Source organism: Chiroxiphia lanceolata, chromosome 26 (genome assembly GCF_009829145.1).
Source record: "Chiroxiphia lanceolata isolate bChiLan1 chromosome 26, bChiLan1.pri, whole genome shotgun sequence".
In the NCBI taxonomy this organism is placed as follows: domain Eukaryota; kingdom Metazoa; phylum Chordata; class Aves; order Passeriformes; family Pipridae; genus Chiroxiphia; species Chiroxiphia lanceolata.
The window spans coordinates 4,230,170-4,257,756 of NC_045662.1; the positions used below are offsets into that span (position 1 = coordinate 4,230,170).

Genomic DNA, 27,587 nt, shown 5'->3' on the forward strand with positions numbered 1-27,587 from the left:
GCAGCCAATAAATTTTTATCCATTACTTGCTCTGGTCCTTGGAATTTCTGATTTTGCTTTCCCTTACACGTGTCCCAGCCCCCTGTAGCAATGCCACCGACATGGCTCAGGACTGCCAAAGCCCCATTGTTTCAGGAGGGACAAAACTGGAAGGACACAGGAAAGAAAAAAGGTGACACAAGTTAAAGACAGCATTTACATGAGCAAACTATTCAAATTCCCCATGTACAACTTTTCAATGTCACCACTGAAAGCAGCATTATGAGTAGGAGTGTTGTAAAGTCACTTTACTAAAACAGTCACCTAGAAACATTTCTTTATTCTTCAGCTTGAGAGAAATTTTCTTGCACTGTCTTTACACACTTTCCTTCAGAGCCTTTTCCAGATACTCTCAACCTTTCTCGGTGACCCAGATAATTCAAAAAACCATCTCAGTTATTTGGTCTGATATTAATGTTCACTGTCTCTCTCAGATTAATGTTCACTGTCTCTGTTGTTGGGTTCTGCAGTCAGGACAGAGTGGTGATTGCACTGGGTGCTAATGTCAGGGAGAGCCCATGGGCTTTAGTCACATCCAGGCCTCCTCCCCCTCCTCAGCTCAGACCCCGACAGAAATAATGCTGTGCAAAGCTAAAATATGGGCAAGGAAAAGAGAAACATCATTAGGATGTTTAGATGAGGAAGACTGCAAGGCAGAAGGAAGAGAGACAAAATGGAGCATAATGAGTGTGTTAAGGATTTGCACTCCAAAGTCACCATCTGCGTGTCCAGGGCAGGCTCACAGTCGAGTGGCATTGTCATTGTGCCCTTTCATCCCCACTCATGAGGGATTCTCACAAAGGGCTCCTGTTACCTGCCTTGCTTTGAAACAGGGCTCACAAAGGAAAGAGAAAATTTCAAAGAAAATGCAGATTAAACTGAACAAAGTCCATCTCTGTGATACAGCGCTCTGCTACCGGCATGTTCGGACCAGCTCCTGACCCCCCCTTTGCCCCCCGCCCCCCAACTCTCCACCCTTGTTGCACAAAGAGATCCCAAAAGCATTGGATGGATTACCTAATGGTTTCTTTAAACTGGGTAAAACTTGTAATACAGGATTAGTAACTCCTGGCTAATTAACAGTGTCCTTCCTTATGGCTTACCAGATCCAACGAGCCAGACCTGGTGTTTGTAGCATCTGGACAAAATGTGCCGAGGTTTTCTTGAACAATTTTCAGAGTTATTTAAAGATAGGTTCATTTACCAGATTTACAGAGCAGAACCGCATTGCTGTGACACAGATAATTATAAAAACTTCTAAGTAGCCCCTTATTTCTACATCAAAGGAAAATATCTGCTTTGTGCTGGGTTATTGTGCTGAACTACAAGGAAAGAAGAAGGGAAAACAAGCAATTGAAGTGCTGTGTGGAACACGCCTGTCCTTATTTCACACTGCTGAGCGATGCCCTGTGCAGGCATCCCCTGTGCAGAGGTGAGACGTGCTCCCCGTGCCCTGTGCTCTGGTCCCAGCGGTGCTGGGTAAGAGGCAGCACAATTCCCATTCCACTCCACCACTCTGATGATTTTAGCCTTCTCTTACCCCCGTGCCGCTGAGCTCTGTACTGGTCAGACCAGTAGAGCCCAGTACAGCTCACAGCACCCACCTCCCAGCTCACCCCGTTACTGACACCACCACGCACCCACGGCTCTCACAGCCATTTAAGTCTCTTTCACTAAGTGGAATAAACCAGCTAGTCCTTAAACATACAAATACTCCTTACACCACATGCTGTTTTCCAAAGGAAAGCAAATATTCTCTGGCAAAAGCTGCTGATTTCTGGAGAATCTTCCACGGCTCCAGAACGCTCTGCACAGTCACAGGTTTCCTCGGAGCTGGACAGCTCGTGTCACCAGCCATGTGTGCCCTGTACCTGCTGGTTACTCATTACCTCTGAATTTGTGCTCTGGTAGATAAGCTATGCATTTCTAAATGTATTTAGGGTGGGTCTGCACCTTAAATAATAAATAATGGTGCTAATATTTACCACTTGCATGCACTGTTAACATCATATTCTCACACCACGCTGAGAGATGAAGCCAGGGAGATAATGAACGGGGGCAGTATTATCATTCCCATTTTATTGCTTGAGAAATTGGAAAAAGAGATGACACAACTTGCTCAAGGCTGCAAAGAAAGTCACTGATAGCCACTAAATTAGAATTCATCACTTCACAGCTTCTACTTAGCCCAGCTATTAGATAATACAACTTCCTGAAGAGCCATTCCCCACTCACAGCAATCCTGTCTGTGTCTGATTGCTCGGAAGAGATAATTCCATCGATTCATTCCAAGTGTTTACGGCCGGTCAGGACCCTGCACATCCTCTGATGATGTTCAATGTGCCTGTGTCAGCAGCCTGACTGAAATGAGCCCTGTACAGAACACCGTGCTGGTGTCTTTGGTGGCTTTGTAGTATTCGGGAGGGTTTAAAAGAGGGCACAAGTGGTGCTTCTTGTAATCTCAGAGCAGCGGCTTGAAGAGAAGGAAATCTTTGGGAGCATGATGCTGTATGGCTTGAAAAATTATTAATTCACTGTATTGAAACTGATGGAACTCTGCCAGCTGGTATTTTGTCTCCTTCAGTATTCCATACACACACAAGTGCCGTTTTGACACCAAGGAAATGACAGAGCCAGGACCAAAGGAAGTGCACTATGAAAAATTTGAAGTATCATACAAAATAACCCCCTCCAAGTGAATAGATTCTATTTCCCATAAATGGATAACAAAGAATTATGAGCAGGAAAGAACAGCATTTCTCACTCTAAGTGAATGATGCAACAATACTTCTGCAAACCAACAAGACACAGGAACTCAGCCTATAAAAGGAGGCTGAAACCATCAGCGCTCGCAGCCGGCTCCTCGCAGTTTCACCTGCCATTTAAGGCAGTCCTGCACGGAATAATCCTCAGCGTGATTTCCAAGAGCCTTGACTGCTCTCCAGCCTGGGCATGAGTCACAGCTCATTTCACTTGTAGAAATGTTAAAACTTATTAAGGTGTATTACAATAGGCAGCTCTGGTAAGTGAAGTGTTGATCCCCTGGAAGAGGTGTGCGATGAGGTAATGCAGCCACAGTTTGTGCTGTTAATCACACATTCTTCTGGGGAGCTGGCCCCACACCGCCAGGGCTTGGCCTTATTTATCAACAGTCACTTCTGCAGAATGCAAGATTTTTGCTCTCTGTTCCTTGTTAATGCGGATGCAAAATTAACAAAGCCATTTATAGAGAGAAGAAAGGAAATCTCTCCTTTAGAGCACTGCTAAACCCGCTGGTTCCATGGATTATTGAAGCTGAGAGAATAGGTAGAAGAGCCGGTAAAACATTTCACAATGTCCACACCCTGACCTATAAAGGTTTCTAAAGTTTTGCTGGGAGATGCCTGTTCGTGTGTATGAATCATTTAGAAAAAGGAAGGATCTATAAACAGGGAAGCAAGAAAAGAATAATGCTGGAGAGGCTGCACCCCCTGTCCCCCCACGTCCTGCATTATACAGCAAAAGCATGTTAATTATTGACTCTGCCAGGACGTTTGGCTTTGAGAAATCACAGCTAATGGTTTGCTATGTGTGGCTTCCTCATCATTCCTCCCTCTGTAAAATTTTTGTTTCTTTTCAAGCTGCATTTTTACGATATCTTTAATTGTGTGACTATACTGAAACGACCTACTTGAGCCCCAGGCCTAGGGCTGCAATAAACCAGGTGTGTGCAAAAATATGGCATGAAACAGAAGCATCAATGTCTGACAGTTTGGAGAGTCCCTGTGGCAGGAGCTCCTGGGGTAGGACATGACCTAATGGTGAGGCAGGTGCAGGGCTGCTTCTCCTGGACACCTTAATTTGCCTTTTGAATGTCTGAATATGCATCAGAAGCTTAAAGGCATAAAATCATAACACCAGCTGTGGTAAAGACACTTTCAATAACTATCTAGACTTCAAGGGTAAATTTTTTGGCTTTCCAATGTCCTAAGGACAAGTCCAAAGGAGTCAATGTGACGGGCTGTTATTAGGCTCTACAGAAAGCAACAAAAATGAGGAATATAATTTGAGAAAAATGTATTTCAATTAAGAGGAATAACTGGTTGGAGGTTGGAGCAGGCAGGGAAAAGGAGAAACAAACAGGCTGAAGTAGCTACAACCTACAGTTCCTCCTTAGAACAGAAGTCAGTGGTGTGCTGCCTCTGCACCCCCAAACCATCCATATGAGAAACGAAAACATCAAATGCATCAAACAAACACACTGGGAGAGACTCTTGCCAGAGTCATTTCTAAGCAGGAAATCTGTAACGTTGCTGCAAAGCAGACAGGAATTGTGATTGTGAAGTTATCAGTGCAGGCAAAAAATCACTTTCTCATGCCTTATTAGTGAGACAAATGACCAATTTTTGGAAGCTGTTTCAGCACCCAGGCTCTGCTTCCAGGTTAATCTCGCCAGTCTCAAACCAGTCACCAAGACATTCTGGGAATGGATCCACTGGAAATAACAGCACTACTGTGCAGAACAAAAACCACAGAAACACAACCAAAGTAACCTTGTCTTTAGAGTTTATCACTGCCTAAAAACTGAGATACTCAGATCTTCATAACGAAGGGTGTAATTTTAAGTGATAATGAACATCCTGCTCTCAAAGATTTAGCTGTCAAGATTTAGAAAGACAGCTCATACTTCCTGCCACTGCTTCCAAACCCACTCCTTACACAGCACTTGCATTACGACTGATGGCTCCGAAGAGAAATATTCCTTTAAATGTTTGGCCACGAGTGCTGTAAAAACATTTCTTCTGGATCGAGGGAAGTGTGGATGGATCTACGAGCCATTTCGTTATGTAATCCGCGAGTTCCATCCCTCTCTCGGCTCCGCGCGGATTCTCCCGCGGTGCTCGGCGCGGGAGGGTTGGAGAGCTCCGTTCCGAAGGCCGGTGGTGGCCTCTAGTGACAACCAGGGAGATCCGCACGGAGCCCGAGACCTGTCCCGGCCCTGCGCTCCTCCGGGGCTCCCGCGGCTGCCAACAGCTCCGAACTGGAAATTTCTGCTGCAGGACTTGTGTAATGAACATCCGTCACAGTGCCAAACTTCCTCCAGGGGAGCAGGAAGACGGATTTTTGGCTCGTTTCCTTTATTAGGATTTTTTTGGATACCTGATTGCCTGCTGCAGATCCCGATGCTGGGGTGGTATTTCGGGTTCCAAGCAGCCCATAGCTTGCTCCTGGCTGCACAAACCCCGGGAGAGGGGATGCCGTGGGGTCACCGGGATGCACTGAAAGGATGGTTTTCCAGAGAGGTTCCAAACAAGAAGCTGCAGCCCTGTCTCTGCCCCGACACCTCCTGGCAGCACAAGTGCAATTGTACCCTGGGGGAAAACTGAGTTTTAATTCTGATCTGGGGGCTCCAAGCAGGACACAAGTCAGGTCCCCAAAACCGCAAGGATTTATTTTTTTTAACAGCACCAAAAAGTCTACACAGATGTGAACACATGCAGTGCAGTGTGTTTGCACATATCCTTTATGGTGTACACTCAGTGTGTGCATATATTTGCACAGGGTCATGAAAATTGTATTTGCCTCCTGAATCATATAAATATGTAAGATTTTCTCATGGATGCTGAACTACTCCAGCATTATGGAACTAAGAAAACCAGTAAGCTGGAATTCTCTCCAGTTCACTGGTTTTCTCCTTACCCTGACACCCTGGTTGCTCAGGGTTTTTTACAAGAGAGAGAGATCTGCCTGCAGTCCCATGTTAGAGCTGATCTTAATGGCACTTTTAGGGGAGAGAAAAGAGAAGGTTCGTTTGTGTGGCCTGGAGCTGTTTTTGTTGGCACTGAGATCTGATTCTGTTGGAGGAGAGCAGCTGAGACAGGAAAGGCAGCTCCTGACTTTCATTTTCCACCTGTGGCTGGGGAGGGATGGAACCCACACACTGCCTCGTGCACCACTCCAAGAGCTGGAACACTTCTCTAAGTACCATAAATATTTAAAGAAATGCTTTAACTTACCCCTCTGGTCAAAGCTCCAAGCAGAAAGAAATAAGGTGCAGTGGTTTGAAGATAGAGATGTTTTCATTGGACAGAAGATAAAAAGGAGAGGGAAATGAGGGGGAAAAAATGTATGAGAGGCAGACAGTGTAAGGCTGCAGATGTTCAGGGCTCAGGTGAACCCAGCAGAGTTGGTGACTGCAGCTGGACCTTTCTCTTGTCTGATCCCATTCAGCAAAGCACAAAACACCTTGCTGTGCTCTTTGGACAGAGCAGGCTTCCAGGGTGCAGCACTGGCATTTACAGTGGTGCCAAGGTAGCTGAGGAGGAGGGAATTTCTCAGACCCAGAAATACTGAATACTGTAATATGGCTGGAATATCGACCAAGGAATACCTCTCCCTTGAATGCACTTTGCACAGCAGAAGTCCTTTCAGGGCTGTAACGCAGATCTTTCAGATTCAAACTCTTATGGCACCAAACCCAAACACAGTTACAGGGACCAATAAACAAGTTGTTGGATTTCACCCCTAGAATGGATATTTGCTAAAGACTGAACTAAAAGACTTTGCTTTATTCAAATCTCTAAGTCAGCCAAAAGAGAAGCATCTGTTCCACCTAAAGGCAGCAGAAACACAGCCCCAAAGCTGGGTGTGTCTTTTTTCCTTGAACTCTCCAGACTGGTTGCCTGTGGCTGGTTGGCACAGGTGAGTCAGCCCGACTGGCATTTGTGTTATCAGAGCCCTGCAGGACTTATCTCCACGGTTCTGTAACACCATTAAACTTCTGTCACGCAGAAGTTTCTTCATGAAATCAGAAAATTTATTAGCGCTGCTATAATGTTTTATTATGTCTACAGAAAATCTCCTCTGACAGAGCACGTCACTGAAGGAAGTGTTACCCACGAACCCACAGACTGTCCTGAACATTTGAGAAAAGAAGAAAAACACCACTAAGAAAATTCCGCCCAATACCTTTTCACACCAGGTCTTCATGATGCCATTGCTCTGTGCTTCCCCTTGCATCCACCTCAGACACTTCTTAATAGTCCAGAGGGCTCTGGAAAGAACATAGCTGCTGGAGGTTGACCCTGAACTAAAGCTGTAGAGCTATAACACAAAGTAAATGTCTCACCTAAGTCTGACTACCACTTTAATTAAGATCCCTGCATTTTTTGTCTTTTGCTCACTAAGAGAAAAAATAGAACCTCCAAGCGATGTTCAGAAAAAGCACCAGCAAGGTTATATGGAAACTAATTTCAATAAATACTGAGAAGACAAAGCAGAATGTTTTCTCTTAGATATACTGTCACAAAATCCTGCAGAGATCTAAGAGTGAGATACAGAGTCGAGAGATGTAAGTGCAGCAGGATCTCTTCTGTACTCCTCTTATAGCTATAGAGGTGTAAGCTCTGCCCTGCTAAGATAATGAATTCTTACTCAGCCTGAATAATTTTAATGAACAAGAGATGACCCACCTCGAGTCTCTGTAATGACAGACCAAATGTCATGGCCCGTGTACTTTGGTTTCACATCTTGTAAATGGTTTTTATTATCAGTTACACCCAAAGACGTTCAAGGTCCAAAGACAATCCACAGCATCCTCCTAGAAAAAAGTCTTGCCTTGGACACTGATCATTTTGATATGGAAGCTGTGTGTAAGTAGGACAGTTTAACTCTCTGCCTTGAGCCAGTACTAGTTAGACTAATCCCTAGAGCAGTAGCTTAAAAAATTTGGCAGTACTGATTCCCCAATATCCCGGGTTGGGTGTTCTCAGAAACATGAAGGTGCCTCCATACACAGTTTGATGCCCCCAAAGCTCGGTGTCTCACCAATCTCCTTGCCCTGGGGTGGGAGATCAGCAGGTACAGCAGCTGCTCTCCCTCACACAAGCCACGTGTGCTCATTGTTCCCCCTGACTCCACCAATAACACACCACAGCACTGTCAGTGCAATGCCCCAGGAGCTGCACCTCCACACTGTCCCAGCACACACCAGCCACCTGCTCCCCTGCAGCACCAACAGCCCCCCAGCAATCAGGTTCTTCCCTTGCTTTCCACGTTCTCCCTGCATTTTCTGTATCCAAGGTGTGCACCACACTCAGCTCAGGACCCTCCACACAATCAGCAGCAGGACTGTTGGGTTTCTCCATGCCCTGCAAAGGCAGCTGGTTTCCTGTCAACAGTCACAGCCCCTGGGCTGGGGACAGACCCCCCAACACAGCACTGGTGGTCTCTGGAATACTGATGAGGAAGGAGGTTTGCTTTAACTTCAGCCACACAGGAGGGCTGGAGGCTCATTCTGCTGGAAGCTGGAGCTCAACACCTCCTGCCACTCCATGGACCTCAGTGTCTCACCTCATGTGAAACACAGTGGGCAGTGAAGGCCTCCAATATTCTCATTCCTCTTACTTCATTTAGGGACAAAGAAATGCTCTTCCTGTTTAATTTCAACTGTACTGAAATCTTGAGTTCCACTTGCAAGGGTTTTCTAATACCAAACAAATATATATTCAATGCAAGCTGACAGCAACAGCCTCCACTCTCCACTGGCAGTGTGGATGTTGGTTTGTGCTTACTATGAAGTGAATTCACATGGAATTACAGCTGCCTCCTTTCTAGTCATTTATACACTGTTCTAGACTGTCCTGAGGCCCAAATTATTGCTTAGTCAACAGAAATACACACTTGATTGCAAATATAAATGTTGTAAGTCTCTTGTCACATACAGGCAACTCTCATTTTAAATTCATGCACTGCACAGGGGAGTAAGAACCTAGTCCTTTGTTCCAAAGGGCTACAGAGAGGATGGTTGCAAGTACACGGTTATAAATGATTCAGCAGATCATTTGTGCTTTATCTTTTACTCAAAACACTAACAAAGCAAGCCAGACTACCTGGGGAGTGTTTCCTCAAACATGAACAGATGAAAATCGCTCTCTATCATGGGGAGAGGGGGCAATATCCTCTGTGCTCTTTGTGCTGACACCAGTGACATTCTGTGTCAACAGAGGTGGGGTTTGCAGCCACTGTGCTTCCTCCTGGACCCGGTATAAAGGTGCACAGCACACACGCAGCTCCTCACTGCCCATCTCTGCCCGTGCCGATTCACCCGGCTCCTTCCAGCAGACCAAGAGCACAAATGGCCTTCTCCACCCGCAGCATCCAGTGGGGCACGAGCAGCCGCCTCCAATCCGCACCCAGTGTCAGCGGTCGGACCTCCAGGAAAATGTCCCTGCAGAAGATCCAGGCACCCAGTGTCTACGGGGGGGCCGGGGGCTACGGCACCCGCATCTCCACCAGCACCAGCTTCGACCAAGGCCTCGGCGGGGGCCTCCAGCTCAGCATCACTGGCAACGATGTGCTGCTCGCTGGCAACGAGAAATCCACTATGCAGAACCTCAACGACCGCTTGGCTTCGTACCTGGAGAGGGTGCGCTCCCTGGAGAAGGCAAACTCCCTGATCGAGAAGCAGATCAAGGAGTGGTATGAGAAGAACACTGTAAGTGTAGGGCAGGACTACAGCTCCTACTTCAAAACCATCGAAGAACTCCGAAGCAAGGTAAGAGATCACAGAGCCCTCTATAAATGTAGGAATTGCGGTTACTGGGGAGACAGAGAATAATCCGTTGTAGAAAATGTATTTTTTCAAATTGCAGATGTCTCAGCTGAGAAAAATAAATGCTTAATTTTGCTCAGCTACAAATTAGTTACAGATTTTACGTAATTTGTAATACCAGATATATTCCTGCAGATGTGAGTAATCTTACACATGAAAAACCTTTGACTCAAAATTAACTAATTCTACGATATTTGCCTCAGGTGATTGTAATTAGGGAAAGTACCGATGGTAATCTACATATTTAAATATAGTTTAGCAATTGTCTATTTCAAAGTGGGTTTTTAGAAAAGAAGGGCAAATGCTCAGAAAAAAATAATAGATCACTACTTAAAATAGTAAATTACCACTGGAAACCAAGAAATATTCCCAGCAATTAGCTGACAGGTTTGTCAAATCATATTTCCAGAACTTCCTTCAATCTTTCTCCTCTTATATCAGTGCTATTTCCCAGCCTTTAAAAGCAGATCCCTTCAGAGAGCAGTTCATCTCATTTGATACACTTAGTTTTTGACAGGACAATTTGCCTTTTGGAGGTCCCTAATTCTTTCCATGCACCTCAGAGGGAACTTAGCTTAAACCCAGCTGACTGACAGACAGCTGAAGTGATGTGGGATGAAGCCCTCCTGCAGTGCTCATTCCCAGGAAAGGATCAAGAGTGCATTTCTGTGCAAAGCTTCACTGCTTGTCCACCATTCCCTTTAGATTGCTGCTGCCCAGCTGGAAAATGCCAGGCTCGTCCTGCAGATCGACAATGCCAAGCTGGCTGCTGATGACTTTAGACTGAAGTAAGTTCCATGATTTTATATCAGTTCTCTTTCCTGCTCCTCTTACTTAGGAAAGCTTCCAGTTACTGGCATCAGTGCCGAAAAGTGAACATTTTCCAGCTTAAAGTTTAGTGAATATTTCACGACTGTGGAAATTACTGATGCCAGCATTTACACCAAACTGTTGCACTCCAGTGATGACAAAAGACACCCCTCTTGTACAGGTTTGAGAACGAGCACCTGCTCAAGCAGAGTGTGGAGGGTGACATTGCAGGGCTGCTCCGTGTCCGTGATGACCTGACTCTGACCCAAGCTGACCTGGAGGCCCAGATCGAGGGCGTGAACGAGGAACTCATCTTCCTTAAGAAGAACCATGAGGAGGTGAGAGCAGCTGAGCACTGCCAGGGAGAGGGGTTTTAAGTGGAAAACACAAACAGCCTCACTAGGAAGCATTTTTATGCTTCCTGGAAGCAGCATAACCGTGTGTGGCACTAAGGGACATCCAAGCTGTCAGGGATCAAAGGCTGAACACTCCTCCATTCCAGGAATGAAGGAGTGAAGGTTTTATCAAATAATAATTTATGGTTTAGGAGTTGCTACCCCAAAAAGTACACAAATGGGAGCCATGACTTCTACCCTCGTTCCACAGATCCAGTCCTGAGGAAATCATCCTTCTATAAGACATTTACCTATGATATAGCATTTATTGCTACAAAATAGTAAACAGTACTTATGAGGTGATTAAGTTGTCTTGCCCTGAGGTGCTATTTAAGGATTACTGCTCTGCGTGTCGATTTTGAGTCTGGTTCCAACACCCAGGAGTGAGAGCTCCCTGCAGCTGGTGCTAACCAAGTCCCCCTTCCTGCAGGACTGCAACCGGCTGCGCAAAGAGGTGAGCGGCTCCGTGAACGTGGCCGTGGATGCTGCTCCCGCCACTGACCTGGCAGCTATTATGGAAAACATGAGAAAGCAGTATGAAGAAATGGCAGAAAAGAACCGCCAAGAAGCCAAAGAACACTTTGAAAAGCAGGTAAGGTCAACTGCTTAAACATCAGCAGCAACCCTGGTCATGCCTGGCTGCAGTTCACAGTCCCTCCGTTCCTCATTCCAGACAGCAGAACTGAACCAGGAAGTTGCCATCAACGTTGAACAGCTCCAGGTCCAGAGGAAAGAGATCACGGAACGCAGACAGATCTACCAGAGCCTGGAGCTGGAATTACAGTCCCAGCTGAACATGGTAAATAACAGAGAGCATTGAAATAAGGACTGCTGATAGCAGACAGTTACAGGGATAAATGTAGAAATGAGGGGCTTTACAATCAAAAGGTTATTTTAACACAAAAACGTATCCTCTGAATAAAATGTCTCTGTTCTTCCCGTCGGCTGTAGAAACAGACCCTCGAGGCCTCGGTGGCTGAGACAGAAGCACGGTACAGCTACCAGATCTCCCAGATCCAGGCGACCATCGCCAGCCTGGAGGCTCAGCTGAGGCAGCTCCGAGCCGACATGGAGGCTCAGAACAGCGCGTACAGCAACCTGCTGGATATCAAGACTCGCCTGGAGATGGAGATCGCCACGTACCGCCGGCTGCTGGAGGGAGAGGAGAGCGGGTGAGCACACACACGGCCTTGCGCGTTGGGTTTCCTGTAAATCTGCCTCTCTCCAACTGCTTTGGGCTGGGGGGAGTCCACTGCCCAATTCCCAGGTGCAGAGTCAGAGCAGGCTGCAGTTCAGGCTGGGTTGCTGAAGCTGCTTGTGAATTTTGAGGTGGGCTCTCTCAGCCTACAGACTGTTCCTCTGTGAGCTGGGTAACTGGGTCCATGTTCACACACCAGGAGCATTCATCACTCAGTTTTGGATGGACTTGTCCATGCTGGGCAAGCAGGCAGTGGGTCTTACCCCCAGGTTCTGCCTGTTCAGCTGTTCTGGCTCAGGAACTGGCTCACTGGGCATAAGCTGAAGTCCTGGCATTGTAGAGATGAGTCTGCAGATTAATGGCACCTGCAGCTTATGCTTAGCAAGTTTTACTTTACCAGAGAGAATTCATTTTAATGTCTTGATGAAAGGGCATTACCTGTCCTGATCAAACGCACGGGAAATGTACAGGGATATTTCTTCAATCCATTAGGTCCCATATATTTATATTTTCTAATTTATCATTTGAACAGGCAATTCGAATTGGAAGTAGCTGCAGCAGAGCTTGAAAAAGGTATGTCCCACCAACCTCCTTCTGTTTTGATGGCTGCCTGACGAAATGTTATGGAATGACACATCCTGATATAAAACAAAAGCTTCACAGCAAATAATCAGCCAATAGAATCTCACACCAAGAAAGCAATCAAATATATGGATAGTTACCCTGCAGGGACTATACAAAGCCTGGGTTTACGTGTATAATTCAGGTGCCCAATGTAAAACCACAGATTCACCAACTCCGTGATTCTGTGACTCCTCTCAAAGAGAACAAGAGAGTTACTGAAGTCCCCTCTGGAGAACTGCAGAAGCATCTGCTTCGCCCCACTGACCACACACGGAGCTTGAGGCTCCCAAACAACATATCCAGTTTAATAGCAAAAATATTCATTTTGGTGTAAGACTATTCCAAGGTTTTAGGTCTGCAAGTTTGTGCTAAACTGAAGTAAAACTATCAGAGGGATAGAGAGTTATTGAACCCACTGTCCACTGAACATCTGAAGGAAATGAAAGCACATCCTGCACACCCCAAAGGTTTACCTCAAGTACCTGTGGATTGAAGATGCTTTTCACTGTTTCCTCATTGGCTGCCAGTACTGCAGCAACATGACTCTGTCAGTGTACATTGCATGTAATTAATTCTCTTTTCCATTTCCTTGCAGAATCAAGTAAAATGAAGAAGATCAAGACAATAGTTGAGGAAGTGGTTGATGGTAAGGTTGTCTCCTCTGAGGTCAGAGAGTTTGAAGAGAAGATGTAAATGGCTCCAGCAGAGGAGATGCCTCTGAGCTTCCTGGACCTGATGCCAAAGCTAAAATATTTATAAAGAATCCCATCTAATTCTCCCTGAACCCCAGCAGGGTTGAAAAACACCAAATTATCAAATCTCAAATAACTGTTGTTATTGTGGGGGAGTGTTAATAAAAATCAGTAAGTTACAACTTACAAGACTTTGGTTTTACTTACATGGTGACTAAGTAGCTTTATTGAAAAAAAATCTAATCAGTCTGGTATAAATGTGTAACTGCTTCCAAGACAGATAAAAACAGAAGTATTAGTTTTTTTAAATGCCTTAAGACATCAATTCAGCACACCTTCTCTGAACACAAACTCCCACTCAAAAGTAAGGCAGCTTCACGAAAACCTGATTTTCAAATAAACAAGAAGTGTCAATTTGTTTTTCATAATAAATTAATGGGAATAAATAAATTGAAGTAGCCTATTTGATATTCTTCACCCTCTGTGAATGATGATGGCACCAAGGACTACAGCAAGCCAAGACACTTCATGAAGAAGAATCTATCTGAAACAACCCCCACCTCTGTCAAACCTTTCTAGGCCAATAAGGTTCCCTATCCCACAGGGAGGCCCCCGTGCCACACCTGGATCCTCAGTCCCAGGAGTTTACATTTTCCCCTTGAGAACATAAACACAAAGAGCTCTTCCCTTTGAAACCTCACCTGTCCGGTGTCATTTACTGAACATAAACAGCTGCCAAAGAACTAATCCTAATCCTCTGCTCTCCCTGCCCCGAGTCACTGAGACCAGGCTATCAGCTCATTTCCACAGAAAAGCTTTACTTGCACCTTTGATCTTCCGCTCCTTTCTGCCCCAAAAGCACCCCTGCCCCTGGGTGCAGGGAGATCAAAAATTAACTCATTTCAGTTGACAAATCCAATGATATAATTAAGCCAGGGTAACCATACCAAAATAACTTCAAAAGAAAAAATACACTGGTCTGGGAGGGTTCTCATGCCCAAACCTGCACCCAGAGGCGCTACATTTGATCTTTAGATTTGTATTATAAAGAGCACAAAATACAGAAATCAGATTTCTTGTTTTGAGGTAACAGCAAACTATTTACCAGAAACAGTGGTCAGTTTTCAGTCCAAAGTACAAACTGGGATATGCTATATGCTACAGACTATATGCAAATCACACTGAGTTTGATGATAAAAGGGTTAGCACAGAAAACCCAATTCCAAATCCTATTGGGCACAATCCAGTATATTTATGTTTTCCTATTAATGATCACCCTGCAGCTCCTTAATGCCCATGTGCCCTCGGACACCTGATGGTCCCTTTTCTTGTTTCCTATGAAGCATCCAGGAGCACTAATCCGGCAAAGGCTCCTGCCAGAAGAGCATTATGAAAAGAAAGACATTCCTGCCGTGCACACTGGGAAGCAGGGATCAAAGGGATCGCTCTGCTGACTTCAGCAAACTCCTGTAATAACAGCCCCAAACCCAGGAAGCACCGAATATGCAATGACAAAACAATTATTTAGGAGGGATTTGAATGCGAAAAGCACTTTTTGTGCTCCGTTGCACATGGCAGAACAGGATCGTGATGTCTCAGCTCCACTCCACCCATCTCCCCTCATACAAATACCTGGAGGGCACCAGATTTCCACGCCCGTTGGCAATTTCGGTTGGCACATATCATTTCAGCTTTCAGGACATACTAAACTGACGTCCCCTGCGAACAGGAGGGAGAGAATGGAAGCTCTCCCCAGGAGGTGGGGACTCCTCCTGAAACACCCACTGCCGTCCCCATATAAAGCTGCCCCTGCTCCCGCTCTGCCCTGCTCTCTGGAGTGCCCTCCGTGGAGCACACCCGGGCCCCTCGGCCACCATGGCCCTTTCCGTGCGCACGAGTGGCGGGTCCCGGCAGTTCTCCTCCCGGAGCGGAATTCCCGGGGGATCTCTGAGGATCTCCAGTTCTAGTGGTGCAGGAGGCTTTGGTGGCAGCGGGCTGGGGTTTGGTGGAGGGTCTGGTGGAGGTTTTGGTGCTGCTTCCCTGTTGGGCTCAGGCTCCGGCTTCGGTGGGGGCTTTGGGAGCAGCTTAAGCAGCGGCTTTGGGGGAGGCTCTGGAGGGGGTTTAGGTGCCAGCTATGCAAGTGGCTTAGGCAGCGCTTTCGGGGGAGGTTTGGGAAGCGGTTTTGGCAGCAGTTCAGGTGCTGGTTTTGGAAGCGGCTTTGGAGGTGGCGCAGGGTCTGGGTTTGGAGGTGGGTATGGCCCTGCTGGTGCTGGGGATGGTGGCCTTCTTTCTGGCTCGAAAAAGGAAACCATGCAGAACCTCAATGACCGTCTGGCTGCGTATCTGGACAAGGTGAGATCTCTGGAGGACGCCAACACCGAGCTGGAGCGCAAAATCCGCGAGTGGTACGAGAAAAGTGGCCCTGGCACTGGCACCCCTGGATCTGGGAACGACTACAGTAAATTCTATCCTCTCATTGAAGACCTTCGAAACAAGGTATGTCATCCAAAATAAGAAATTCCTTTCAGAAACCAAGAGCACACTTATCCTGCAGAACCGACCCCTGCAGTGACCTCTGTCACCTTGCACTGTGACACGTGCTGAGTTTTTCCTGTACATTAAAGCAGTTCTGTAGCTGTGTCACACAGTGTGACTTGTCTAATCTGAATAAAGAGAAGGCAGTGGTGGAATCCAGCTCTACAAACTCCCATAGATAACAAAGTTTAAAGCTATTACAAAGCTTCTGTGAAGCTTTTGGGCTGTAAAAACATTCTCTGAACACTGTTTGCACTCCAGATCATTAATGCAACCATCGACAACGCGAGGATCATTCTGCAGGTTGATAATGCCAGACTGGCTGCTGATGACTTCAGACTGAAGTAAGGAAATATTAATACTACAAATACTCTTAATAATATTTTAAGGAAAATCTTCTTTTCTATTAAAAAATCTCTTTCCTTGCCGAATACTTGCAATAAAATTATTAAACAATATTACAGGAATTATGCGTATTAAGACTTCATATTAAAAGCTGCAATAAAACACATTAATAGTTTGCATTTGACCCCCTTAGCCACGTAAAAAAATAATATTTAATTCCTCATGCACAGATATGAGAATGAAGTGGCTCTTCGGCAGAGTGTGGAGGCCGACATCAACGGTCTGCGCAGAGTCCTGGACGAGCTGACCCTGACCAGGGCGGATCTGGAGCTGCAGATTGAGAGCCTGAACGAGGAACTGGCTTACCTCAAGAAGAATCACGAGGAGGTATGTTTTTTTCCCATTGTGAAACATCAAATTATTCCCCTATTTAAGCCAGTGAGACTTCCCGGGTTTTCAGGATTTGTTTTGTTTGCTGTTATTTTTTGAGTTTACCAAAGTGAAAGATTGCAAGCAGCGTGCACACGAGATCCTTGTTGAAATGGAATTTATATCACATATACTTCCTTACCTATATTTTTGGCAGAACCATTTTGCCTTTTATTAACAGAACCTTTCCTTGTTTTCAACCTCTCCAGGAGCTTCAGGGCATCCAAAGCAGTGAAATGGGCCAAGTCAGCGTGGAAATGGATGCTGCTCCAGGGACTGACCTGACCAAGCTTCTGAATGACATGAGGGGACAGTATGAAGTCATTGCCGAGCAAAACCGTAAAGAGGCCGAGGCGTGGTTCAACGAAAAAGTAACAACCAGAGGGAGCAAACTTGGAAAAATGCTTGGAAAAATGAGTTCAGCACTTGGAAGAGTAAAATTACACCCTATTCTTCCTTGTCATTTCAGAGCGGGGAGCTGAAAAGGGAAATCTCCACCCATACCGAGCAGCTCCAGTCGGGGAAGAGCGAGATCACGGATTTAAAACGGACCCTGCAGAGCCTGGAAATAGAGCTGCAGTCTCAGCTCGCCATGGTACGTTCTAGGGGAGCTGCTGACTGCTCAGAGCCGATTCAGCAGCTTCGAATACTATTCCACAGGATTTAAGATTGGCATTTATTTCCTATTAAATCCTACATTCCTTTAGATCCTATTAAATCCTACATTCCTTTAGTTCCTAAACAGCAGTAATACACCTAACTGGATTGCAGTAATATATCTAACTGGACTGCAAGGAGCACATCACAAAGCAGATGAGCTTTTATGTTCACATTCAGGGATGTGACAAGGGCCAGTTTTTGCATTGGTATTTCAAGGAGAAAATAAAACCCTCTAAGCAATGCAGCTGTACTCACACCCTTAAACTATTTCAGTTGGTTTTGTCTTTGTAAAGACGGGGTATTTTTGTCCTTAATCAGAGATTATTTAATATCCTTACACAGAAAAAATCCCTGGAAGACACTCTGGCAGAGACGGAAGGCGGTTACTGCGCTCAGCTGTCCCAAATGCAGCTGCAGATCGGGAACCTGGAGTCCCAGCTGCTCCAGGTCAGGGCTGACATGGAGCGCCAGAACGCGGAGTACCAGCAGCTCCTGGACATCAAGAGCCGCCTGGAAATGGAGATTGAAACCTACCGGCGCCTGCTGGACGGAGAGTTCGTGTAAGGGACTGACGGACACAAAATACCGCCTCGGGTTTATTTTCTGTAGCAAAACCCTTTCCGGGTAAAAAGAGGTAAAAATAAGGACAGTGAGGCACATACAGTGACCTGAAATACCACTGACTGGGCAGAGAGAGCCATTCTGTTCAGTAGTGAAATAATCTCTCAATGCCACCATGGAAAGGGAATTCATCCCCATCCTACTGAACATCCTGCAAACACACGTGTCTCTGATCCATTTCTAGGGGCGCAGGACAGGCAGTTACGTTTGAAAGCTCATCCTTGACGGGGTCCAAATCTCAAACACAATCACTGGATTCTTCTCAGGGTAGGTAGAACTTGGTTGATAAAATTTTGTCTCTAAAGTCATTCTTATCAATAAAATAATACACGTTATCCTACATCATACAGCTCATTAGAACCAGAAGCCAACAGGAAAGGAAAAGGTGGTACCTGGTCCTGTACACCCTGCTCAGTTTTATCATTTTTAACATGCTGATAAATATTTTTTGTTTTGTTTATGTTTAGATCCAACCAAAACTAGAAAGATCAAGACAATTGTTGAAGAAGTGGTAGACGGAAAAGTTGTTGCATCCCACGTTAAGGAAGTCGAAGAGAAGATATGAGGCACAATCTGATGTGGCAAAGGATCCATTCACTCCAAGCCAAAATGGATAAATAATTTTATTCCTTTGTATGAAGTGATAAAAAGTTGGCTTTGCACTAAGATACTCTTACATCAGACAAAGTCAGCACTTTCATTCCTAGCAGTCATGCAATGTATTTCCTGCTTCACTCTATCAGCATTACCTGTATGATTTCCACAGTGTTCTTTAAATATATCATCAATTCTGTGTTCAATAACCAGAGATACAGAGTGCACATTTAATCAGATCTGCTTTTTTATAATCTTTAGTAATCAATAGATAAAATAATTTTGCTGTTCTAACCTCATTTTCCAGTTTTCTTGACTAATAAAAAGGACTCAACAAGCTTTAAGGTATCAGTGTCCCTTCATTCTCCATGAACCCCCTCCAGCACCAACGCTGAGCCCCAGGAGTCTGCAACCACCACAGCACATTATCTGCATCACAGACACAAACAGTCCCTGCCCAGTGCCTGAACTATAAACTAAAATCCAACAACAGAATATAAACACTGGAAGCAGTTAGAATTCAAAATTCCATAAATCCCAGGAAAGATATGATGGATTACACCTGCCTACCTTTAGCCTTCGGGGATCTCGTGGCCAGGTGCTCCCCTTACACCTGGAAAAAAAAAGAGGAAAAAATAAAGCTTTAGTTTATACTGTCCTAATTACAAAATCTTCTGTTTGTTTGTTGGATTCCTTATGGTTTCCTTACTGGCCATTATTTTGGATTTAGAACTACACAGAATGAGGACAATTAAGACACTTGTGGAAAAGAGAATGGACAACAAAACCTTCCCATCTCAGTCCAGGTCAGCTGGAAGACAGCCAGCTAAGGAAAATAAAATCCAAACACAGGATCCTTTCACACACACCAGCAGACAGAGCCAAGAACAGGGATGCCTCCTGCACACCAGGAGACTTTTCATTGGTACAATACTTTGACTTCTAAAAAGACAAGTGTCTTGTAAAAGTTCACTGCCTGTTTTATCATTCACTGATGTATACTCTTATTTAGAGCCTAAAATGCATTCCCTCTGATAAATTTATTTTTTATTGAAATCTAAAATTTTTTACTGCATATCTGACATGGTGCAATACCAAAACTACTGAAATAGGTAAGAGGTAAAACTGAAACAGGCAAGAGCCGTTCTTAGCAGACAAGATCATCCAGTGATCCAGTGAGCCAGGAAATGTAGAATCACTTGCAGAAAGCACAGCACAGCAGACAACCTGTGCTGGACCTGCCTGGGAGCTGTCTGGAAAGGGGTAAGAACCCCACACAGTCTGCATGGTGTGTGTGCTGAACACCTCGAGAACAGGCACTGAAGGTACTGAAACACCTTCACAGACGACCCAGACTCGTTTTCTGACAGCAGTGAGGTGCCTGAAGTGTTCATTCACCAGAACTTTGCCCTCTGCAGAAGAGAAGCCAAAGTCCTCACCACATCAGTGCTGTTCACCAGTAGTGCTGGTTCCTCTCCCTCCTTGTGTGCTCCTGCCCATAAACCCACCGCAGTGTTGGGTGTGAGGATGCCCAGGAGCTCAGCTCTTTTCCAAAACGGGACAGTCCTCGACACTGGGTCAGGTCACACAGCTGAGGCTTTGCCTCGCTGATTCCCAAATACTTTCAGGGATGGAAATTCCGTGCCAGTCCCAGCGGTGGTGGAGGCACCTGCCAGCGGCACTGCCAGCAATCCAGCTGTGCTGCTGGGAGGCTCTGCCCTTCCCTGCCCCTGCCAGCGCACCTCATGCCGGGCAGCTGCAATTTTGTCCTTCGCTGTGTACCTCTTACCCTCCCATTTCTGAGGCTATAAACCCCCACGGTTACAGCGTAACTAAAACAGAAAGACATCGACATACTCATTTCGGCACATAATTTAGGAATCGCTGTTTCAGGGGCATCCTTTGTTGTATTAAGCTGCAGCCGGGCCGGGTTGGCAGGCTCTGACCCCTCATCCCTCCCCAAAATGGGCCGCTGCCGCTTTAACGGCCCCGCGGCCGCATCCCCGCGCCGCCGGCAGAGCAGCCGGGAGCCGGGGAGGATGGGAGGAGGAGGAGGAGGAGGAGGATGGAGCCGGCCCGGCTCCGCCGAGAGATCAGGGCAAAGTATGAATCGCACATCACCCGAAATCAGATAAAGACCGTCAGCTCAGCAAGGACGCAGGTAATGCCTCCTCACAGCCACACACCTTGCAGAGTACGGAGCCATTCCCTGGCCGTACAGTTCCTCCCGCAGCCTCTGTGAGGTACAGTAATTCCTTTCGATGCAGCAGATTTTCGGGGAAGGGATTTGGATTTTACCGCAGTAAGATGTGAACTAGAAGATTCGGAAGTAGATTTTGTTTCGGGTATGGATTCACACGGAACGAATGCTGTGTAATCCGTCGGGATGCGTTTCTGTCCCTGCAGCAGGGCTATTGCTGGGATTTAAGGGATGATGACATAGGCTTTAACACGGTAACCTCTAGCTCCATGTAGTTATCCCAGAGGAAAAGAGAATCCTGAAGAGAATCCATTTATATACAGCAAGCTTTGCCATCTTTAGCACCTCTAGTAAAGAAAACTGCATCTTTGCAGGAACTATTTTATGTTGCTCACAGTAAAACTATGTTCTGCTCCTCGGCAAATATGTTGTTCTCTCATACAGCCCAACTGAATGTTACCAACACACAGTGCTGCTGTTGGGGATTCAGACACAAACAGCCCTAAACCCAACAGAAATCAAATGGCAAAACAGCGCTGGGCCATCAAAGGCGAAGAAATTCAGGGGAATCAGGTACTGTGTCCCCTTGTAGTCAGGTGTTGCAGGAATCCTGGAGGTTTGTGTTAAGGACAGGCCAGATCTGCTGCAGCCTGGCTGATCCAGCAGCGCCGGACACACGGCAGCTGCACCCCCGGCAGGGAAGGCAAGTTTATCTTGGTGTTGGCACCAAGCAGCCAGTGCTCACTGGTTTGATCCTCTCACACAAATTCTGCAGTACCCAGGCGAGAACGGGGAAGCAAAGAGTGTTGGGGGTTCACTTGTGGATGAGCCAAACAGATTTTTCACCAAAACAATGGCCTGGTAAAATTGCAATATGTCAGTATGGACGGGGGAAAAAAGAACATATTTTCCTTGGTTCATAGGACCTGAATTAGAGAGTTTCTTTTCTTAGAATTGATGTCATCGTAAGAACCTGCACAAAGCAGTAAAATATGCAAGAGTAAGTGCTGTTCAAGGGCTTATGGCATCTTCACCACTTGCAGGGAAACTCAGGGTCAAAAGTGAAAAATACCTTCCATAAGTCAAACAATCATTCTGGAAGTTACATCAGGAACATACTATCAAATCAAAGATGAGCCCAAATCTAAAATGACCCCACACGTGCTTAATACCCTCCTTTTGATACAATAAAAGGGAAAAAAAAAAATACATTAAACCTAAAGCACCCTATTCAAACCTGGAAACTTGAACTGCCTGCACTTCCTCTAAGCTCCAGAGGTGAGTAAGGTCTCAGCACCATTGGGTAATTTGTATGGGAATTCCTCTAGGACAAAGATGCCAGGGACAGACACGTGGGCAACCTCTTCCCATCAAACACAGCAGGATAAGGGCTTCTCCTCTACACAGCACAGAAAATACTAACTCTTCACTTCAAGCTTTCGCACATTTATACAACTCTAACAAAAATTCCAACTAGGTATTTTTATGTCTACCTATTTTCGTTATTTGAATATTTTTAATACTGTTATCTTTTGTATGTCCCCTGTAGGCAGAAGAAGGTGCAAGTAAAAGAATGGACAAAGATGCAGAAGCACTAAAGGCAGCCAGGGCAGAGCTGTGTGAGGCCAGACGGCAGTGGCACCACATGCAGGTCGAAATCGAGTCTCTCCACGCCGTGGTAAGAGCCAGAAACGAGACTTGAACTCTCCTGGAAAAAAGAAATGTCATCCTTGGTGTAAATTACCCCCCAGTCAGTTTCTGTGACAGTCACGGCCACCACACAGCAGAAATCCAGCACGCAGGAGCAGCCAGCTTTGGGGAGCTCCAGCTTCTCACAGAGCCCTCACCCACTGACACTAACCCAGCTCGTGTTCTGGTGCAGGATCTGCCACTCAACACACGTGTGTTGTCCTGTTTTCACACCTGCCAAACATATATTTGCATGATGCTCCCTCACCAAGCTCCTGGTCACTCTGCCTAACCAATCCACAGCAGGTTTATAACTTCCACTGAACGTGTGGACCAAAGTTATCAATTCATTCGTGATAAAATATGTCATAAAATATAGTCAGCAGTTTGATTCTGGCACGACAGAAAAGCTCCAGGAACACACAGACAGTGTTCATACAGCACTGAGCTGGACATCATTTAACTGTACAAGTAAAATCAGAGATCTGTAAACTCAAGGCAGTGGATTGCTGTGCAAGAGGGGGCTACAGTTTCATCCTGGTTTAAATTATCACAGATTTTACTCGAAAATTTCTCAGCCAAAGTATTACCTTGAAAGTTTTACTCCTGTTTTTAATGAATCTTAAAAGAACTGATGTAATAATACACAGTTCGTTAATGAGACCACGTATAACATCTTTATGCACACACTTTTCCAAATCTTAAAATACGAGTTAAATTTCACAGGAAAAGGGTTTGGAACGTTCGTTGCGGGCCACAGAGCAGCAGTACCACATGCAGCTACAGAATTTGGAAGGTGAGATTGAGTGTTTGGAGAAAGAGCTGCTGGAAGTGAGAAGGGGAATTGAGAAACAGCTTCGAGAGCACGAAATTCTCCTGAACACGAGGATGAAGCTGGAGGAGGAGATAGCGACGTATCGCAGTCTGCTGGAGCAAGAAGAGAGCAGGTACTCACTGCTTAGAGAAAAAGCTCTAAAATACACCTTCCACTTCTGAGCGCCGCATTTAAATGCTCAGAACTGTAAATGCATGAAAGAATCGTTAAAAAATTAAAGTATAAAATCCCTAGAAATGGTATCAGTGTAAGAAAGCTTCACTGATTGCACAGTCAGTGGTGCTCAGCGTGTCACAGCTGAGCAGGGAGCAGCACGCTCACTGCACCCAGTGTGTCACAGCTCTTCACAGGACCAGTTTGGGATTAAAGCAGTTCAGTGTTACTGGAAGCCTGAAATCATTTCTATGTTTGCAGGTTCCGTTGCTCGATACCTGCCCAGAAGGATGACAAAAAGCCCAGCACGAGCAAGATCACCTTTATGCTGCCTCCAGGTGAGTTTCAGACACCTTCCCCTTGGGGGATTTCGACCCTAAAGGAGGTTCACAACTACAAATTCCTGGATATTACAAAAGCACCTTTTCCAATGCAGCAGGAGGAAAAACACCTCCAGGTCCTTGTCCTGCCTGTGCCCTTCCTCAGGCTCAGTGTACCTGATTTTTCTCTTGCAGATGGTGTAAAGAAGCACGAACCAGAGAAGGTGGAACTGATGACAAAACAAGCAATCCTAGATGGAAACATCATGAAGGAAAGTGCTGAAGCTCATGGCACTGTACAGTAAGATAAACAGGAGTTTCAGAGAATAACAACTGGAAGTAAATGGTGGGGGTTGTGTGCCAGCAGCTCTGAGTTTCCGTTATTTGGTACCTGTTTTCCCACGCCCACAGAGCCCAGGAGCTCCAGAACAGCAGTGGCAGCTCCTGAAGGGGCACTGAATGGCAGGGCTTAACAATACATTACATTTGAAAGTCCTTTTTATTAGGGTTGGCTTCATAAGCAAATAATAGCAGGATGGTGCTTCTGATTTGTAATTTCTATTTCTGTTAAGAATGAAACTATGAATAATTCATCTCGCTAAGGCTGAAAGCAAAGAGCCCAGACCACGTTTGGGAAGTCCCTCTGGGGCCTATTTATGCACATGAATTCAGGCTCAGCTGCTCCAACTTGCTCCTTGGAAACTCCTACGTTTCCCCAAACAAGGGAGGGAGAACCTGGCTCCCAAGTGAAAGTCTGTTAGGATGTGTTATTCACCTGAAATTACTTTAATAGTACTGGATTGTCTCATTTTATTTTTTTTTCTGCTGCTCTTTAAGCTTTTTTGTGGACTAATTTAAGGCTGCCTTCAAACACACTGTAGTGGACCACATCCCTAGCACTGAACTGGAACTGGAGGCTGAAAAAGTGTAGGAATTTGGATTAAAAATTAATACCATCACCAGGTCCAATGTACACACCCCACACCTGACATGTATTCTCATACATGAGCTTTGTTGGTCACTCATACTCACTCAGATCTGCATGGGGCCATTTAACTCATCAGGGTGAGGCCTCAGAGCCCAATTGATCTGGATCCTGACACACAGAGAATTAAATCAGCAGGATTTGGGCCCCTAAATATTCCTCAATCAGCTGGCTTTCCCCCTATTTTTCTCCTGCCCTTTTTTTTCCTCTTTAATGTAACGTAGCTCTACATTCTGAGGTTTGGATCTGAACTAGGTTTTCTCCTCCCTATGCTGAAGGCTTTCAGATGCAGGAATTCTGGCCTGCCCACTACAGTACTGAGACTTCTTGCAAAGTTTTTGAGCCTGGATTCCAAGTTTTTTCCTCGGAAACAAATTGCCCGATGCGTTTGGAGCAGTGGTTTTGTAGCCATGTCTACCTAAAAGTACAAAACCAAGAATATAATGAACCCTCACCCTTTATTTAGCTGTTCTGGAGAATGAACTTGTGAAAAAAAGAAAGCTTCAAGTGTCTCAGTACTATCTTAAATAATTTGACACTTTATTATGCAATTTCTCCCTGTTTTAAAAGCAGTCCTGAAAACAGATAACTTGTACTGCCTGAAAAATCATAAATACACCTGCTTTGTTGTTTCAGGACAGAAAAAGTGGATGAAGTCATTAAGGAGTGGGAAGGTTCTTTCTTTAAGGACAACCCTCGCCTAAGGAAAAAGTCGGTCTCCCTGCGTTTCGACCTCCACCTGGCAGCCACGGACGAGGGGTGTCTGCACACGAAAAAGAAAACTCTCCCCGACATTGAAGTCAGGCTGGTGATGAGGAGATCCTGCAGCATCCCCTCCATCAAACCTTAACCTCAGCCCATTCCCCCGGAGAGCACCTCCAACGGGCTCTGGAAATAAACTGTGGATGGACTCCCACAGCCGCTGTCTGCTACAACCACACCCTCCCAGGCACTTGGATTAACACCATAAAACCACACGAGTCCTCTGAAAATTAGGGAGAAGAGCAAGGGAGTTCAGATTCCAGGAAACCCAACTTCTGCTGGTTTTATACTCTGGGTGCAGCCCTTTCATTTTCTCATTGTTGTTGTTTTGTAGGATTTCACCAAATAGGACAAAAATTAACTTTATAGTTTGACATATCTGCCTTTGTAAAGGAGAACTTGTCTTCTCTTTCTGGAAATGAGAAATGCATATTTCACTCTCTTACATATTCAGTATTGCATATATATAATGACTGGGGCATACATATAACGACTGGGGAATCCTTGCAATAATTTATATCACATCTGTCATAACTCTAGAAATATATTTTAAAATAATACTTTCTAACAGCAAAACTTACATACAAAGATGCTCTTAAAATACATGAACTATTAACAATTTTCTTTTAAAAGTGGCTGGTATTTTTAAATTCATTTTTTTAGGCAACAGCTGAGCAAAAATATCTTTCCCTTGCATCCTTCTAAACCCATTTTTAAAAGTGTTGTTACAATCCAGCAACATTTTACCCCTGTATCACTCCCCTGGTTTTGAAGCAGTGATTTCCCCTGAAAAATCAATCATTTGTGTCTGCACACAGCTGTACTACAACTCTCTCAGCCAGGCCAGGTGAAATTACCCTCTAATTGTTCAAATGTGAGGAGTCAACCAACCATTTTAATGCTGGCATTCTGTTAATTTTGTTTATTGTAACAGCGTGCGTTAAAATACCTTCAACAAATTCCTCTTCTGACAAACATTAAGGGACTCTCCCGACCTAGGACATGTGACAAGTTACCAGGGTACAACTGTTATTCCTTCAAATTAACTGGGAAAAAAAAAAAAAGGGCTACAAATTCCAATCCAATTCAACCAGACCCCTTAGGAACCCCCCAGTCCTGCTGGGAGTAGCCGTGAGCAAACACAGAGCCCAGCAGGCGACCCTGCACACGGAGGACCAGCCGCCCTCCTGGGGAACGCTGCGGGACAATCAGAGACCCAACCCAGCCTGTACCGAGACAGGAGCGACTGTCTGTGACGGTTCTGACGAGGATCTGATCTCGGCCCCCCCCGAACGCCGGGACTGCAGGGGCTCAGAGTCCGCCAACCCCACGCGCCGGATTTGCTGGATCACAGCAGCACGTGGAGGATTGAGTTCAGTGTCAGCATCTGCCTTATCACCTACGGCATGTGTGCAAAACTGGGACTACAGATTCCTCCAGGGTTAATTTATGCTTCTATCATTTGTTCATGGTAACAATGCATCGATATTGCCCCGTCCTGTCTGTACTGTATCGAGCTGGCTAATTATCCTTAACCCAAACCCTGAGCTGGTGTTGTTACCTCTTGAGTACTTGGCATCCTGAATGTATCAACCTGCTCCAGTATTTCCACTATGCAGCTTTTTTTTTTTTTTGTGCTTAGACTCTGTACATTTTACAATACTTGAATTTAAACTAAGTTTTAATTGCTTTAAGGCACTTTAAACAGGGATACCGACTTACCAAAGTAAATTACAGTACTACAATAAAAAAGTATTAAAATGGAGTTTGCCCGTGCATATTTTGTGCGTGCCAATGTGTAAATATTAAAAGGAAAGGAGTGAAAGAGAAATGCAGAAGAAAAGCTGTAGATAGGAAAATCTCCTCTGCAATTAGAAACACACAAATTCCCTCAGAGTCTTTACCATAACATGTGGATGTTTTCTGTGTTTTCTCCCCTTTCAGTACATATCTATCTGTTGCATTATTTACAAATCCCATCTCTTTGTATGAAAACAACTCACTCTTTTTTCATAAACTACTTGAACTTCCATGAGTGGCAGTGTGAACTCCACGTGGGCATCAAAACTGTAATACAATCTCAGCCCCATTTTAGGTCATTTTAAAGCT

General features: G+C 45.3%; 3 protein-coding genes across 4 annotated transcripts; all 3 read left to right on the forward strand.

Moving 5' to 3' along the window:
* Positions 1-9,033: 9,033 nt before the first annotated feature.
* Positions 9,034-13,500, forward strand: KRT20 (keratin 20). Its single transcript, XM_032710993.1, has 8 exons — positions 9,034-9,574; positions 10,337-10,419; positions 10,623-10,779; positions 11,267-11,428; positions 11,510-11,635; positions 11,788-12,008; positions 12,567-12,607; positions 13,254-13,500. Exons 1-8 carry the CDS (start codon positions 9,155-9,157, stop codon positions 13,349-13,351), a joined length of 1,308 nt encoding a protein of 435 aa, XP_032566884.1. The 5' UTR covers positions 9,034-9,154; the 3' UTR covers positions 13,352-13,500.
* Positions 13,501-15,225: 1,725 nt separating this feature from the next.
* LOC116798494 (keratin, type I cytoskeletal 12-like) lies at positions 15,226-18,523 on the forward strand. Its single transcript, XM_032710985.1, has 8 exons — positions 15,226-15,846; positions 16,147-16,229; positions 16,461-16,617; positions 16,869-17,030; positions 17,129-17,254; positions 17,662-17,873; positions 18,125-18,207; positions 18,408-18,523. Exons 1-8 carry the CDS (start codon positions 15,226-15,228, stop codon positions 18,503-18,505), a joined length of 1,542 nt encoding a protein of 513 aa, XP_032566876.1. The 3' UTR covers positions 18,506-18,523.
* Positions 18,524-20,553: 2,030 nt separating this feature from the next.
* On the forward strand, positions 20,554-27,243 carry KRT222 (keratin 222). Of its 2 annotated transcripts, none has more exons than XM_032710997.1 (6): positions 20,554-20,695; positions 22,284-22,412; positions 23,150-23,370; positions 23,673-23,749; positions 23,927-24,032; positions 25,353-27,243. In XM_032710997.1, the coding sequence occupies exons 1-6, from the start codon at positions 20,600-20,602 to the stop codon at positions 25,564-25,566; spliced, it is 843 nt and encodes a 280-aa protein (XP_032566888.1). In that variant the 5' UTR covers positions 20,554-20,599; the 3' UTR covers positions 25,567-27,243. The 2 variants fall into 2 exon arrangements, with proteins under 2 accessions (XP_032566888.1, XP_032566889.1); XM_032710998.1 differs by having other exon boundaries at positions 20,689-20,777.
* The last annotated feature ends 344 nt before the right edge of the window (positions 27,244-27,587 follow it).

What these genes read in the sequence shown, in the direction of transcription:
- KRT20 (XM_032710993.1), top strand. Translation starts at nt 9,155, where the DNA reads ATGGCCTTCTCCACCCGCAGCATCCAGTGGGGCACGAGCAGCCGCCTC. An exon ending in AAGAACACTTTGAAAAGCAG is followed by an intron (nt 11,429 to 11,509) that starts GTAAGGTCAACT and finishes TCCTCATTCCAG; the next exon opens with ACAGCAGAACTGAACCAGGA. An exon ending in TGCAGCAGAGCTTGAAAAAG is followed by an intron (nt 12,608 to 13,253) that starts GTATGTCCCACC and finishes ATTTCCTTGCAG; the next exon opens with AATCAAGTAAAATGAAGAAG.
- LOC116798494 (XM_032710985.1), top strand. Translation starts at nt 15,226, where the DNA reads ATGGCCCTTTCCGTGCGCACGAGTGGCGGGTCCCGGCAGTTCTCCTCC. An exon ending in TTGAAGACCTTCGAAACAAG is followed by an intron (nt 15,847 to 16,146) that starts GTATGTCATCCA and finishes TTTGCACTCCAG; the next exon opens with ATCATTAATGCAACCATCGA. An exon ending in TCAAGAAGAATCACGAGGAG is followed by an intron (nt 16,618 to 16,868) that starts GTATGTTTTTTT and finishes CAACCTCTCCAG; the next exon opens with GAGCTTCAGGGCATCCAAAG.
- KRT222 (XM_032710997.1), top strand. Translation starts at nt 20,600, where the DNA reads ATGGAGCCGGCCCGGCTCCGCCGAGAGATCAGGGCAAAGTATGAATCG. An exon ending in TCGAGTCTCTCCACGCCGTG is followed by an intron (nt 22,413 to 23,149) that starts GTAAGAGCCAGA and finishes TAAATTTCACAG; the next exon opens with GAAAAGGGTTTGGAACGTTC. An exon ending in GAAGCTCATGGCACTGTACA is followed by an intron (nt 24,033 to 25,352) that starts GTAAGATAAACA and finishes TTGTTGTTTCAG; the next exon opens with GACAGAAAAAGTGGATGAAG.